Source organism: Dunckerocampus dactyliophorus, chromosome 18, assembly GCF_027744805.1.
Source record: "Dunckerocampus dactyliophorus isolate RoL2022-P2 chromosome 18, RoL_Ddac_1.1, whole genome shotgun sequence".
Lineage (NCBI taxonomy): Eukaryota > Metazoa > Chordata > Actinopteri > Syngnathiformes > Syngnathidae > Dunckerocampus > Dunckerocampus dactyliophorus.
In genome coordinates, this window is record NC_072836.1 from 17,969,581 (window position 1) to 17,982,625 (window position 13,045).

Below are 13,045 nucleotides of genomic sequence, written 5' to 3' on the forward strand. Positions count from 1 at the left end.
ATCATTTAAACCACGCACTTCCTGTATCGTGGATGGTGTAAAATGATAGAAACATTTTCGTTTTAATGAATGGCGTATAACAGAAAAATATATACTGGAAAACATGATTTAGCTCTACCAAAGTAGACAGTGGGTTTGGGGTACTGCAAATTTGGTATCGACCTGATACCATGTAAATACAGGGACAGTATTGCCAATACAGATACTTTTTACTTGAAATTGTGCCATGGAGTAGATCATTTTGGCTCGATCTAGCTCGATCCGCCCAGCCCGGGTAAACAGTGTATTGTCTCCCTCTAGTGGGAGCTATTATAAGGTGCAGCGAGTGCTGGAGCACAGCATGACAGACGACAGCCACGAACGGAATTTTTTGATTTTGACAAAGAACTTGTGGGCCACTGCAAGCAAAGCGACCGAGAAGTGCAGGTGTTTTGATATGCTCGAGTACCACCACATTTACGAGCAGTGTTGTGATATGTCGTGAAAAGTGACTACTGTGAGTGTATTCTGACGAGCGATAGAAACTCGGGCTAATGTGAGTCTTTTTCTTTCTTGTGAAAACCATTGACGACTTCAGAAAGTCAACGCTTGATCTGCTACTAAAAATAATAACGGCACAGTGTTTGCAGATGTAGCCGCTTCCTATTGCCTCCACCTAGGGAAGCATAGTTTTGCGTTGATGTAAACTGAGCACTGCCTCATGTCATGAGGGCTACAGTCACACATGACATGATGGCATCGTCACAAACTTTGCTGCAATGGTGCAGACAAACATGTAGCAGTTACCCAAATGTGGAAATACAGAATTTATCAAGCTCATTCAGAGACGGACTTGCATTTTGTGCCATCATCAACAAGCACCGCCCAGACCTGATGTAAGTATGTTTCCTGTGTTTGTGTGAAGTGACTACAGTATATTTGTATGAATTCTACGTAGGTGCGCTGCATAGAAATCAGATTCAAAAGCTCCATTTGTTTCTGATGGCTAATCTGGACCTGACAGTGTGGTGGGACTAATCTCTTCACTACTCCTTAATCGTCCCCAATCTCTCTCAACACCTTTTTACGCTTAAATTGGATTACCTGTGGGTTGCTTTTACACAAATGCGCAAGTGCCGTGCTTCCTGTGGTCTTTAACTATTATTAAGCCTTGTCATCGTCCTGCTTTGTTTTCCCTCAGAGATTTCAGCTCCCTCTCCAGAGCACACATTTATGAAAATAACCAACTGGTGAGTCATACACACATGTCTCGTAATGAATACAGGTCAGACTCAGTGTATTCATGCTCGGCTCCCTTTACAGTATAACTTTCTGTTTGCAGGCCTTTGCGGTTGCAGAGACAAAACTTGGCATCCCTGCTTTTCTCGTCCCAAAAGACATGGTTGCCACCCAGGTGCCAGACTATTTGAGCGTCATCACTTACATCTCCCAGTACTACCACTACTTCAGCAGAGCATCTAACGGTCTGTGACGTTTATCAACCATTATTAGAAGCTATGATTTATTTTCAGTTGGTTTGCACTGTTTTGCTTAGCAGGCGTTCAACAAGCAAATGCAGCAAAATGCAATATTGACATTTTCTACTCCAATCTATTTTCATGGAACCGTGACGGTCACATTGTGGAATTGCTACTTTGATGTTTAATACGGCCTGTTACTAATCAAACAATGAGCATATTTAAGCGCATTTTACATATTTTTTCGCCCAATTTAAGCATTTTCAAGTATAAAAATAACTAAATGAACGAAGATACTAATGTAAGGTATTCAGAAGACACATTCAAAGACGTTGTGATGAGATGTGTTATTCTACACTGGTCGCTAGGTGTCAGTAATGTCACTGTAATGTTTGGTGACAACAGGCTTTTATTGCAGATTTGAGTTATCTCACAACAGGCACAATAATCCCTAACATGGGCTACTTTTGCAGCCGTAACCCATGCCAAGCTAATACTCAACTCTGAACCTACGACATTTACACCTACACACACAAGCATGAGTCTTATTTCTGTCTTAAATGGGTTATTTTGTGTACTATATTGGGTAGTGTGGGTTGAAAGGTGATTATAGGGGTGTTATTTAAAAATTAAAGGGCTCTAATAATGTTAAATCTATATTTAGAAGGCCGTAAACAGGTTTTCTATGTTCTAACTATGAAAATATTCCATTTATAAATAAGGAATCCTACTTTCCAGAAATTGACCCATCATGATCGGGTCTGGAACCAATTAACCACGATAAACGAGGGATTACCGTATAACAATTACCATACTGACCTCAAATATAAGACGGTATTTTTTTCTCTAGGCAAAATGTATTTGTGGCAGCTGCAAATAGATTTGGCGCTGCCTGCTTGTCTTTGCTCGTAAACACATAATAACGCACCTGATCTGCGGTGTTGCCAACTTAGCAACTTTGTCTCTAGGTACCCTTCTTCAAAAAAAAAAGAAGACTAGTGACAAATTTAGTGGCGAGTCTTTTGGCGACTTTGACACGAAAGCACATATCGGTCTTGTCAACAAGCAGCTGGTTCTGCTGCGGGCCCCTCCCCATCACAAAGCTCTCACAGGCAGCTCAGTCTTGTTTGTGACATTTGAAAAATGACAAAAAGAAGCGGCAGGAGAAAGTTTATTTGTACTTGTAAACATATTGATTTAGTATTTCATATTTTTTATTCACTTTTGCCAAACGCGTCACGGCCAGTTATGCAAATTTGACGATGACATCATCGTCCCTCCCCAACCCACCACCACAGTCCTATGAGAAACACTGAAGTCGTCGTATATTTGGGGTCTCTTTGAAAATGTCGCATTTGGGTCTAAAGGATAATTCACCCACCATTACATACATGACTTCATGGCTGCTTCCTGGAGTAAGAGCTAGACCAGGGGTGGTGGGCAAACCGCATCCCGTGGGCCACATCGGGCCCTCCGGGCGTCTTAATCCGGCCGACCGGGCATTTCCAAATTCCTTTTTTAAACTTTAACATGGAAACTGTAGGCAGCAACATGACTTGCAGTGATATTGTGGCACGCTTGAGTCGCCAGAATAGTCAGATGCAATCTGTAGCTTGTAGAGAAAAGCCATCAAACAACACAACACATCAACACACACACGACGCACAGAGTAACCTACCTACCGCACCATGTGAGCATCCAAAGAAATATCTACGGTGTAATACCCACGTATTCCTGCCGTAGATTGCAAAATATGTTGAGGAAGTAGTCACTGAAGCAAGCAAGGAGTTAACATAGTCTTGATATCCAGTCTTTTGTTGTTCATAGTTCATGTTGTTGTTGCAGCTGGACTACCCAGCATGCCTTGCGGGCATTAGGAAATAATACTTTTAAGTTACGTGTTATATTTATTGCTTAGTTTGTTGATTTATGCGATGCGTTAGCTTGCTGTGGATGTGTCGTGTTTCCGTTTCGTTGCACCGTGAGGAAGTATGTCGTTGTGTTTGACACTATCAATAACCGATGGCCCCTCTGTTAAATTTTTTAACCCAATGTGGCCCACGAGTCAAAAAGTTTTCAAACACCAATATTTGAGATGTGAATTCTGGTGTGCGCATGAACATGCAGTCAAAACAAAACAACACGTTATCTTCACAAGTGATCATTTACATTTCCTCTCTTGACTTTGCAGCAGGTTCTTCCAGTTTGAGGTCGTCACACATCAGCCTATCAAACAAGGTGATATAGAGTAATTATCCTAATGGGTCCTTTTTTTTGCCAAATATATACTGTCACTTCTGTAGTTTCTTCTGTAACTTTCTTGTGTTCTTTTGTGTGTTTTCAGAGCTCCACTGCTCTGCCATCCGGTAGAGATGAACACTGTCCTGGTAGAAGACGGCACACTATGTGTCATTTTTGCGTTAAACCTGTCCACCTTATTCAGAGACATGTGATCCAAGGAGAGGTCTACCACCGCAACTGTTTCAGGTAACTAAATGATGACACGACCTATCATTTGTGCATTGATTCGTGTTAGTTTTGCGGTGACATTGACTGGACTGACGATGTTTCCACCTCTTACAGATGCAAAGTGTGCCACAGCACCCTTGTGGCAGGCTTTTACACGCCAGGAAAGGCTGCTTGCTCTGTTATTTGTTATGACCATCTAACAAACAGTGCAAAGAGTCGGCATGATGAGACGCTTGAGTTATGGCAAGGGTGCTTGTCTCTTGGCGGCTTGACTCTCATCAGCGTCCCTGAGGAAACGCAGTCACATGACAGACTGGTTTATAAACCAGTGGAGCAAACAGTGCCGCGTGAGTCATCTGTCTCATCGAGCAGCATGTTCAAGCCGCCTTCTCCTCAACCTGCCCCACCAGGGGTTGACGAAGCAACCAGTGAAGAAAGTGGAAACGATGAATCTCCAGCCGTTCTTGCAGATCCTTCCAACGAAGAGACAAAAAAGGAGGCGCACTCAGAGCTTTGTTCATCTTGTTTACCAGTAACTAGCAAAAGTGACCAGCTGGCACCCAAGCAGACGCCTCAGCCTTCCCACACGGGTTGAGTATTAATGCTTTTTTTGCTTCCTTATTAATATTACAAATGTTTAAGGAATCCCTGAAAAATGTGCATGTTGACAGCTTTTGGATGGAATGATGGATGCTCAGTAATACTCAATTAATACTCAAAAGAAAGAAAAACAGCCATTTGGTGTGGCAATGCCGCCATCCAGAGCCATGCAGATTCGCTGTCAGGAGGCAAATAGATCCTAGATTACCAAAGTGGGTTACGCAAATTGTCATGGGGGTACATGAGTAAAAAAAACAAAAAAACAGCACGACTACATTGGTGTTTGAGAGCCTAACATTCAGAGTTACGCAGTGCGCTTGAACGCCTTATCATGTGAAAAGCATTTTTTAAGTGTGTAGGAGTAGTGGGTACATGGCGTCAGGCCAAATATCTGAAGTGGCATGGGACTGTGAAAGGTTTGGGAACACCTGAAATAGATACAGTAATCCCTCATTTATCGCGGTTAATTGCTTCCAGACCTGACCTTGATAAGTATATTTCCACTAAGTTCATGGTTCATGGTTCATGGTTCATGGTTTTAATTCATCTTGAACATGCATACAAGTCAAACAGTTGCTCATCACACAATACAGTTCACAGTTTTGCATGTCCAAAAAGGAGTAGGAAGAAGCAAAGCTTATTTAATCCTACCCCTCATCAGCTTCACATCAATTGCAATACATTCACTCACCTCTTTTTCTTCCAGGTATGCTTTGTAAGGCTACATGACAATGTAGTGCGATCATAACAAGGTTTTCACTTACTACAAGGAAGCTACAGGCATAATGATAACTGATAGAATGATTGAAGAAGTGTTTGATTGATAATGAATGAGTGCAAGTAGGATTTCTTATTTATAAATGGGATATTTTTGTAGTTAAAGCTGTTTACGACCTTTTCAATACGGTTTGTAACATTATTAGAGCCATCTAGACATGGAATAACACCCCTATAGTCACCTTTACACTTGTAGTACGCATAATAACAGTGAATAAGACATATTAGACATAAATAACACATAATATAGACTCACATGTTAGCACGGTGTGAGTTTCTTGTTTTTCTGGACGGCGTACTTCCTGCGGTGGCTGTTGTCTCATCAGTGTAACATTATTGACACCTACTGATCAGTGTAGAATACTACATAAAACGTCTTTGAATGAGTCTTCTGAATGCTTTCTATTTGTGTTTTTGTTCATTTAGTTATACTTATGCTGGGAAATGCTCGATTTAGGCCAAGAATATGTAACATTTGGTTATAAATGCATATTTATGACAGTATAACTTATTCATGAATTTATTTTAAAACAACTGATTTGAAACGGAATTCGAACCGCTAAGTGGCGAGGAACAACTGTGCTTACTTCATGTTGCAGTTAGTAAGGTCGTTTTTTGTTGTCTTTATTTTCCTGTGCAGGCAGTGCCTCTGTTCAACGTCAGTCTTCACACATTCCTTCTCACGTGTAAGTAAAAAGAAAACAAATATCCCCAAAATTAAAGCATAAACGCTTCATAGCAATGCAATGTCATGTAGTTTAGTGCTGTTCTGTCTGTGGTAGGACCCTGATTACAAACCAAAGTCTTTTTTTTTCAAAGACATTTCCATCTCATTTTTGGATTTTTTTCCCCCCCAGCCAGAAAAATCCGGTGAAAACCAACCATCCATGGTTGGGAATCATCCATCCTGGACCTTGGACACAACTGCCTCCTGTTGAAAGCCCAGGACCCTTCAGACATTCCAAATGTGGTTTGTCTTGGTACAGACCAAGAGTCCCTCCTCCCAATCCTTTCAGTGAAGACCTGCATGAAGACACCAAAGAGACGCAAGACGTTCACGATGAAGATACCAGTCAGCCTGCTTCCTCAAATTTGCAGGGAATGGGGAATGTTATGGCCAGTGATCACAATCTCGTTTTGCCAAGAAGTATTTCTGTGCCAGCTGTCAAATCTGCTTGCCCTCAAACATCTGGGCCTAATGACATGACAGATGATGATAAACCAGACTCTTCATCGCAAAATAAGGTAGGAGGGGCGATATAGCAAGAAATATGACCATTTTCACAGCCTAAAAGCAATAGACTCACAGTGCTGGTTGAGTAAAAATGCTTTATGAATACCAGTGCTTTGTAAGCATGCTTAATGAAGCGGGTTTTTAAATCTATATTTGTGGGTAAATGTATCCCACTGGGCAGCACTGGCCAGCCAGCTGATGCTGGGTTCAAATCTCCGCTTGGACCGCTTTGTGTGGAGTTTCCATGGTCACAATCCTGCGTTCATTGCGATTAATTGATTCCAGACCCGACCGTGATTATTGAATTTCCCTTCATTATTTAGAAATACAATATTTTCGTAGTTGAGTGTAAAAAACCTGTGTGACCATCTAAAGGTATTATTTAACATGATTAGCGCCCTCTAGACATGAAATAACACCCCTATAGTCACCTTTACACCTGTATTACGCAATATGGTAGACATCATAAGAGTAAATAACACACAATATAGACTCACACATGTTATCACTGAGAGTTCGTTGGGGTTGATCTTTTTTAAACTTTCTGTTCTGTACAATACTTCCTGCAGGGCTGTTGTCTCATTAATGTAACATTACTGACACCTAGTGACCAGTGTAAAATACTACATATCATTAGATCTTTGAATGTGTCTTCTGAATGCCTTATATTGCCTATATTTCTGTTCATTTAGCCATTTTTATGCTTGAAAATGCTTAATTTAGGCGAAATATACCTAGGTGTTTTTTTTTTAATGAAACAGTGATGATTTATTAACTAATATATTTTTTAAAAACCATGATAGAGTGAAGCCACGCAATTGAAAGCGCTCACTGCCTTAAAACAACTGAAGGATGCCTAATGGGATACATTTCTAGTCATGTATACTTTTCTGAAGATTTTTTTGGTAGTATAAACCCTTAGTATTTTTGTTTTTTTGCAGGTTTGCAAAGAGCAAAATCATTTTGATACGAAAACTGAGATGCCAAAGTCGAGGACATGTCAGACCCTCCCATCTGGACGGTGTCCTGCTCCTGGACACGGCTTCCCGCTCATCAAAAGGAAGGTGTGCTGATTTATACTGTAGCTTTTTGTTTGTTTTTCTACATTTTGGAGAAATGCTAAGGTGTTTGCTGATTGACAGGTGCAGGCCGACCAGGATGCTTCTGCTGCAGATCTGCAGGTGGAGACAAGACAACTGAATAAACAGCTGGAGGCACTGGAACAAAGAGGCATAGACATGGAGAGAAATCTCAGACAGTGCAAGAATGGTTATCATACTATATTTATTCTTTAAACATTTCTTACTACATGGCACTTGCTATATTTCTTTTGAATTTTAGACAAAGAGGAAGAGCAACTGCTGACGAAGTGGCTTGCTCTTATCCAGGAGAGGGACTCTCTGATGCGACGAGATACTGAGCTGGTTTATCTGTAAGTACTGCATGAGTGGGGACAGCCAATTATTATGTGCCCTGCAAGAAAATACAGTCGTGCCACATCACGCTTCCAGTTTCACGAGTGAATATCCATTAACAAATCATCGTGGTTGACTAAGACCTATTATTAGTTTAAAAAAAATGCGTATATAAGCAAATTTGTACATATTTTTATGCCAAAATTAAGCATTTTCAAGCATAAAAATGGCTAACTGAATTAAAATACACATGTAAGGCATTCAGAAAACGCATTGAAAGTCACAATGTGATATGAAGTACTCTTCACTGGTCACTCGGTGCCAGTAACGTTACATAAGAAGTAAAAAGAAACAACAATGAACTCTCCCAATGCTAACGTCTGAGTCTATATTATGCCTTATTTTCTATTGTTATGTCTACTATTTTGGGTAATATGAGTGTAAAGGTGACTATAAGGGGTGTTATTTCATGTCTAGAGAGCTTTAATAATATTAAAAACAGTATTTAGAAGGTCATAGGCAGGTTTTTAATGCTCTAACTCCAAAAACATTTGATTTATAAATAAGGACTCCTACTTCACTTGTCACCGTCGGTTGTGCAACCAATTAATCATGATAAATGAGGGGTTACTGTACTTCTGTTATACCGCGGCTTGTTTATGTTGACTTAAAGCTGTATTGAGATCTGTGTCTACTATTTTAACTGTGGCTAAATTAGGGAACAAAACCCCCCCAGCTCTCAGTATAATGCTGTGCAGTTGTACACCACTGCACACTAGAACCACAATATTCAACAGTGCATGTATACATGTATGTGTATGTGATGTATGACTATGTTTTTTCGGCATTTTGACTTTTGCATCATTGTGGGTATTTCTGCCTATTTTTTTTCTACTTCTTTTGCCTTGTGAGGTTTTTTTTCTGTCTCACAGAAAATGTGCATTGTGCATTTTGTGGCAGGATTAAGCAACAGAAGCTGGAAGAGAGGCAGGCCGACGTGGAGTACGAGCTGAGACGTCTCCTCAATAAACCAGGTGAGTGTGCTTCTGCCGCCGTTGTTTCCGGTTGCCTTCATGTGATTACATGCTATGGTCCGTACATTCAGAGAGCGTCTGGAGCGAAGAAGATAAGAGTCGAGAGCAGAGTTTGATGGCTGAGCTGGTTGTCGTCATCGAGCAAAGGAACCAGATTGTCAGCATTTTAGACCAAGACAGACAGAGGTGTGTTTAAAATGTACAATCCCAACATAGATTATGTGGTGCAAAGTATTAAGGCAATTCTGTGTCCCCATTAGGGAGCGAAAAGAGGATGCGCTTTGGGAAGTGATGACGAAGAACGAAGGTGAGAAAAAAAAATAGGCAAACGCTCGGACATAAAGTAGCTTATTTTACAAATGACGACTGGTGTGTTCATCATCTCTTCTCAGAGTTTGAGAAAGAAGGACTGAAAGAGCTCAAGAAGACAAAAGGAAAGTTCAAGCCCTCAAAGGTTTTTAAAAAGCTGAACCAGAAAGAACACACCAAGGAATCCGCAGACAAAAAGTGCTGAAGACCTGTCAAGACTGCAGAAGAATAAATGCAAAGATTCTCACACCACAAATTGATTTATTCTTGGAAGTGATAACATGTGTTGGTCCTGTTTCACCTTTTACTGCTTGTAACTGAAAGCAAGTTCATGGTGGGGAGAGATCTGTATCACAGATGAGAGGACTTTTCTACATTTGTGCCTGTAATTAATGCATGTTTTATTACAGATGTATTTATGTACGTTAATAAAAAAAAATATGAGTACATTTACACAATGTAAAAGTGCGAGGAAATTGTAAACTGACAAATAAGGGTATTCCAAACAATGAACATGCACGTGTCCTCATCACTTTATCCTAAACAGGAAACTTGCAAGTATTGTCGCTAGATGGCGCTAGAGTTTTTTACAGCTGCTTTATTATTTATAGTAAATTGTGCACTTGTTTTCTTTTCATTGTGTTTCTTTGAAGCTCGGTTTTAACACACACTCGCACTCAATTTAAATGTGCAACATAAAAATCACATTTTATAAGGCGTTTGATTCTATGAAGAACTGCATTCTTTCTCTTGCTTCCTGTTTCGTAGGTAACGACAACAAAACGCGGAACAAAAATCGACCCGGAATGTTTTGTAGGGCACACAAGCCGGACGTGGGGATCACGCCGTCGTCTTCGTGCGTGTTTGCGGCAAAAGTAGCTAAAAAGGCATCCAAATATTTCGCTGAGGATATTTTCAAATCAACTGTAGAGTATGTCGGACAACGAAGACAAGTGAGTAGTATACAAAAGTAACTTTGAAGCGTCGTGATGTGATCGTTTGACAGATATTTTAAGTCGCCATCGGCTAGCCATCTTGCCCGCTGTATAATCGATAGTAAATGGGGTATTGATGGGAGTACCGTTTTCTTTATTTCTCTGCAATTTTAGCTTCGATGACGGAGATTTTGATGATGCCGAAGAGGACGAGGGATTAGATGATTTGGAAAACGCGGAAGACGTAAGTTAACCTAATGTCGATGGTTGAGAACGGCGTGTGTGTATTATAGCAAAATGTGCTGCTATAACATAAAAATTGCTGCTGCACAGGAGGACCAGGAGAATGTACAAATCCTACCAGCAGGGGAGGGCCAGCAAGCCAACCAGAAGAGGATAACAACACAATACATGACAAAATATGAGAGAGCCAGAGTTCTGGGCACTAGAGCTCTGCAGATAGCGTAAGTGTGTTGTATTGTGTGTGTGTGTGTGTGATTGAACCCACTAACCCACTACTCTTGTCTTAAATGTTCGGTGTTATAAACACTTTGAGTTGTGTGAAATCACGTATTTAGGGAGTCTTCTTTTGTCTGAATTTAAAAGGTCCAAACTGGGTGATGGAGAAGCCTGATTATGTTTATGTGTTCCTTTCCATCAGAATGTGTGCACCTGTCATGGTGGAGCTGGAAGGAGAAACGGACCCCTTACAAATCGCTATGAAAGAGCTCAAGTAAGTCATTCATTCCATAACACTCCCCGTTCCAATTTATTCCCCAAAACTTGACAGAAGAATTTTCATGTTCATGTGTGGAATAAGCGTTTTTAGAACATATGAAATCTAAAAAAAACAAACAAAAAAAAACTTGAAAGGCTCTCATTAGAGCCCAGATCTGATGGTCTGCATAACCGAAAAGAACAATTTAAAAATAATTCTATTCACCTGAAGTGTACTTGCACAAGGCCATTTATACCGGGAAACATCATCAAGACTACAAGCTGGTTTCACAACGTTGAGACAACATAGCAGCGCCACTAGTGGCAGCGTGTGCTTCACCGAATCTATAGCACCGTATGATGTACAGCGCCTACTAACAGAACTCATGGACCTCATCTAACAAACGGACCCGGAGCAACAAATGTTTGGACTACAGTTGACCGCATTCACAAGCCTGGTTGCTTGTCTCGTCCACCAGGTGTGGAAAGATCCCCATCATCATCCGCAGGTACCTTCCAGACGGAAGCTATGAAGACTGGGGCTGCGATGAGCTCATCATAAGTGATTAAGAAGTAAAGCTGCTAAAGCTAAAGTGACCGCCGTTGTACCAGCAGTCAAGCACACACTGGGAACAACAGTGTAGTCTTCATTCCTCAAAAGCTGCCACGAGACTGTCTTGAACATTCAATCAAAAACAAACTTCACTCTTCTGTTGAGCTGTTGCGCAGCAGCATTAGAAGTAAGCGCCACAAGATGGAGATGTAACTTTAATTGAACGTTTAACAAAATAAGCCTGTGTATTTTTCCATTTGATGTTTTGCTGGAGACGTGATTATTGTAAACAAAATGTTTTATTGTTTTGAATAAACTTTTGAATTACTAAGCTTGTCTATTGTAGTCTACTAACACTGGGACTGTTTGTAAGGAAGTTGTGTTTGATTATTTGGTTTACTAAATATACAAAATTAATTTGATCAGACATAGTTCATTCTGATCATGAAAGGTGTTCACTTTGTTTTTGTACAACAGAACTATTTGTATTGATCACATTGTATTTATAAGCTCACATTCATTCATGTTTAGAAACGAGTTCCTCTCCCAGGCTGATGTAGTCGAGATTTGGTGTAAGTGGGATATTACATCGCAATTAACTCCTAAGGCAAAGACTAAATAAAAGAATTGAATGGAACTGCAATAAAAAAGACACAACAATAGCAACCTTTCCATACCAATATTCTGACCACTATTCTAGTCATTGCGGTCTCTTGTCGAGGGTGAGCAACCTGGCCATTGTGATTTCCGAGCGTCTTTGAACGTCTCCTGTTTGTGTGACTGCGGGAGGAGGACAGTTGCCGGTTTTGTTTTTTGCAAAAAAAGATATTGTTGATCAACCACCTATCTCCTCGTCAACCCCACAACGTTCGAGCAGGCGTTAAAATACGATCTTAATCCTTAATGATGGCCGCGACAGTCCGCAATTGCTAGTAGTTTGGCTGCGCGTGAGCCGCGCACATTGTATTCTTCGCGGCGCCCCGCCCCGCCCTGCAACTAGTTCTCGAGCGGATCTCGTGTCTACCGACCAAAATTAAGTAAGTAATCAATTTTTGTGAGTGCGTGTGCAACCACGAAACGGCGAAACTTTGAAACACACAAACCGAGCACCCCTTGTACAATATAACTGCGCGTTCGGAGTGTCCTTTTATTGTGGCACACCTGTGCAAAAATCATGCTCTTCAATGAGCATCATGAATACTCACTAACGCAGATTTAGACAGACTAGTGAAGTATATTTGAGAGAGAGAGGGATTTTGTGTGCGTAGAAAAAGTTTTAGCTCTAAAATGGGAGCAAAGACAAAAATGTTGGCTTTGTATTTTTGTAGAGTGTATCTAAAACGGGAAAGAAGGGCAAAATACGGGAGTTTCCCAGGCAAAAGGGAGGATTGAAACTAACAGTCCAAATGAACCCACTTTGTTTTAAAACCAGTTTAAATCATACTTAATTAGCTCGATTTTAACATAATGTAAACAATCGCTCCTTATAACTGTACTCATATTTTTTAAGCTTTTCCATCCTTGGATGAAATGGCTGAACTTAAC

At 40.6% G+C, this 13,045-nt stretch overlaps 2 protein-coding genes across 5 annotated transcripts; both read left to right on the forward strand.

The window, feature by feature from the left end:
* The first annotated feature begins 326 nt into the window (after positions 1-326).
* On the forward strand, positions 327-9,790 carry LOC129171160 (MICAL-like protein 1). 4 transcript variants are annotated; one of them, XM_054759558.1, is made up of 15 exons: positions 327-875; positions 1,181-1,229; positions 1,322-1,463; positions 3,649-3,695; positions 3,802-3,944; positions 4,041-4,516; positions 5,944-5,989; positions 6,161-6,548; positions 7,479-7,601; positions 7,680-7,806; positions 7,879-7,969; positions 8,913-8,986; positions 9,058-9,172; positions 9,247-9,293; positions 9,379-9,790. In XM_054759558.1, the coding sequence occupies exons 1-15, from the start codon at positions 706-708 to the stop codon at positions 9,498-9,500; spliced, it is 2,160 nt and encodes a 719-aa protein (XP_054615533.1). In that variant the 5' UTR covers positions 327-705; the 3' UTR covers positions 9,501-9,790. The 4 variants fall into 4 exon arrangements, with proteins under 4 accessions (XP_054615533.1, XP_054615535.1, XP_054615534.1 ...); XM_054759560.1 differs by having other exon boundaries at positions 7,680-7,767; XM_054759559.1 differs by having other exon boundaries at positions 3,652-3,695.
* Positions 9,791-10,101: 311 nt separating this feature from the next.
* Positions 10,102-11,831, forward strand: polr2f (RNA polymerase II, I and III subunit F). The gene is made up of 5 exons (XM_054759640.1): positions 10,102-10,248; positions 10,405-10,474; positions 10,564-10,694; positions 10,892-10,963; positions 11,427-11,831. The coding sequence occupies exons 1-5, from the start codon at positions 10,229-10,231 to the stop codon at positions 11,515-11,517; spliced, it is 384 nt and encodes a 127-aa protein (XP_054615615.1). The 5' UTR covers positions 10,102-10,228; the 3' UTR covers positions 11,518-11,831.
* Positions 11,832-13,045: the final 1,214 nt, after the last annotated feature.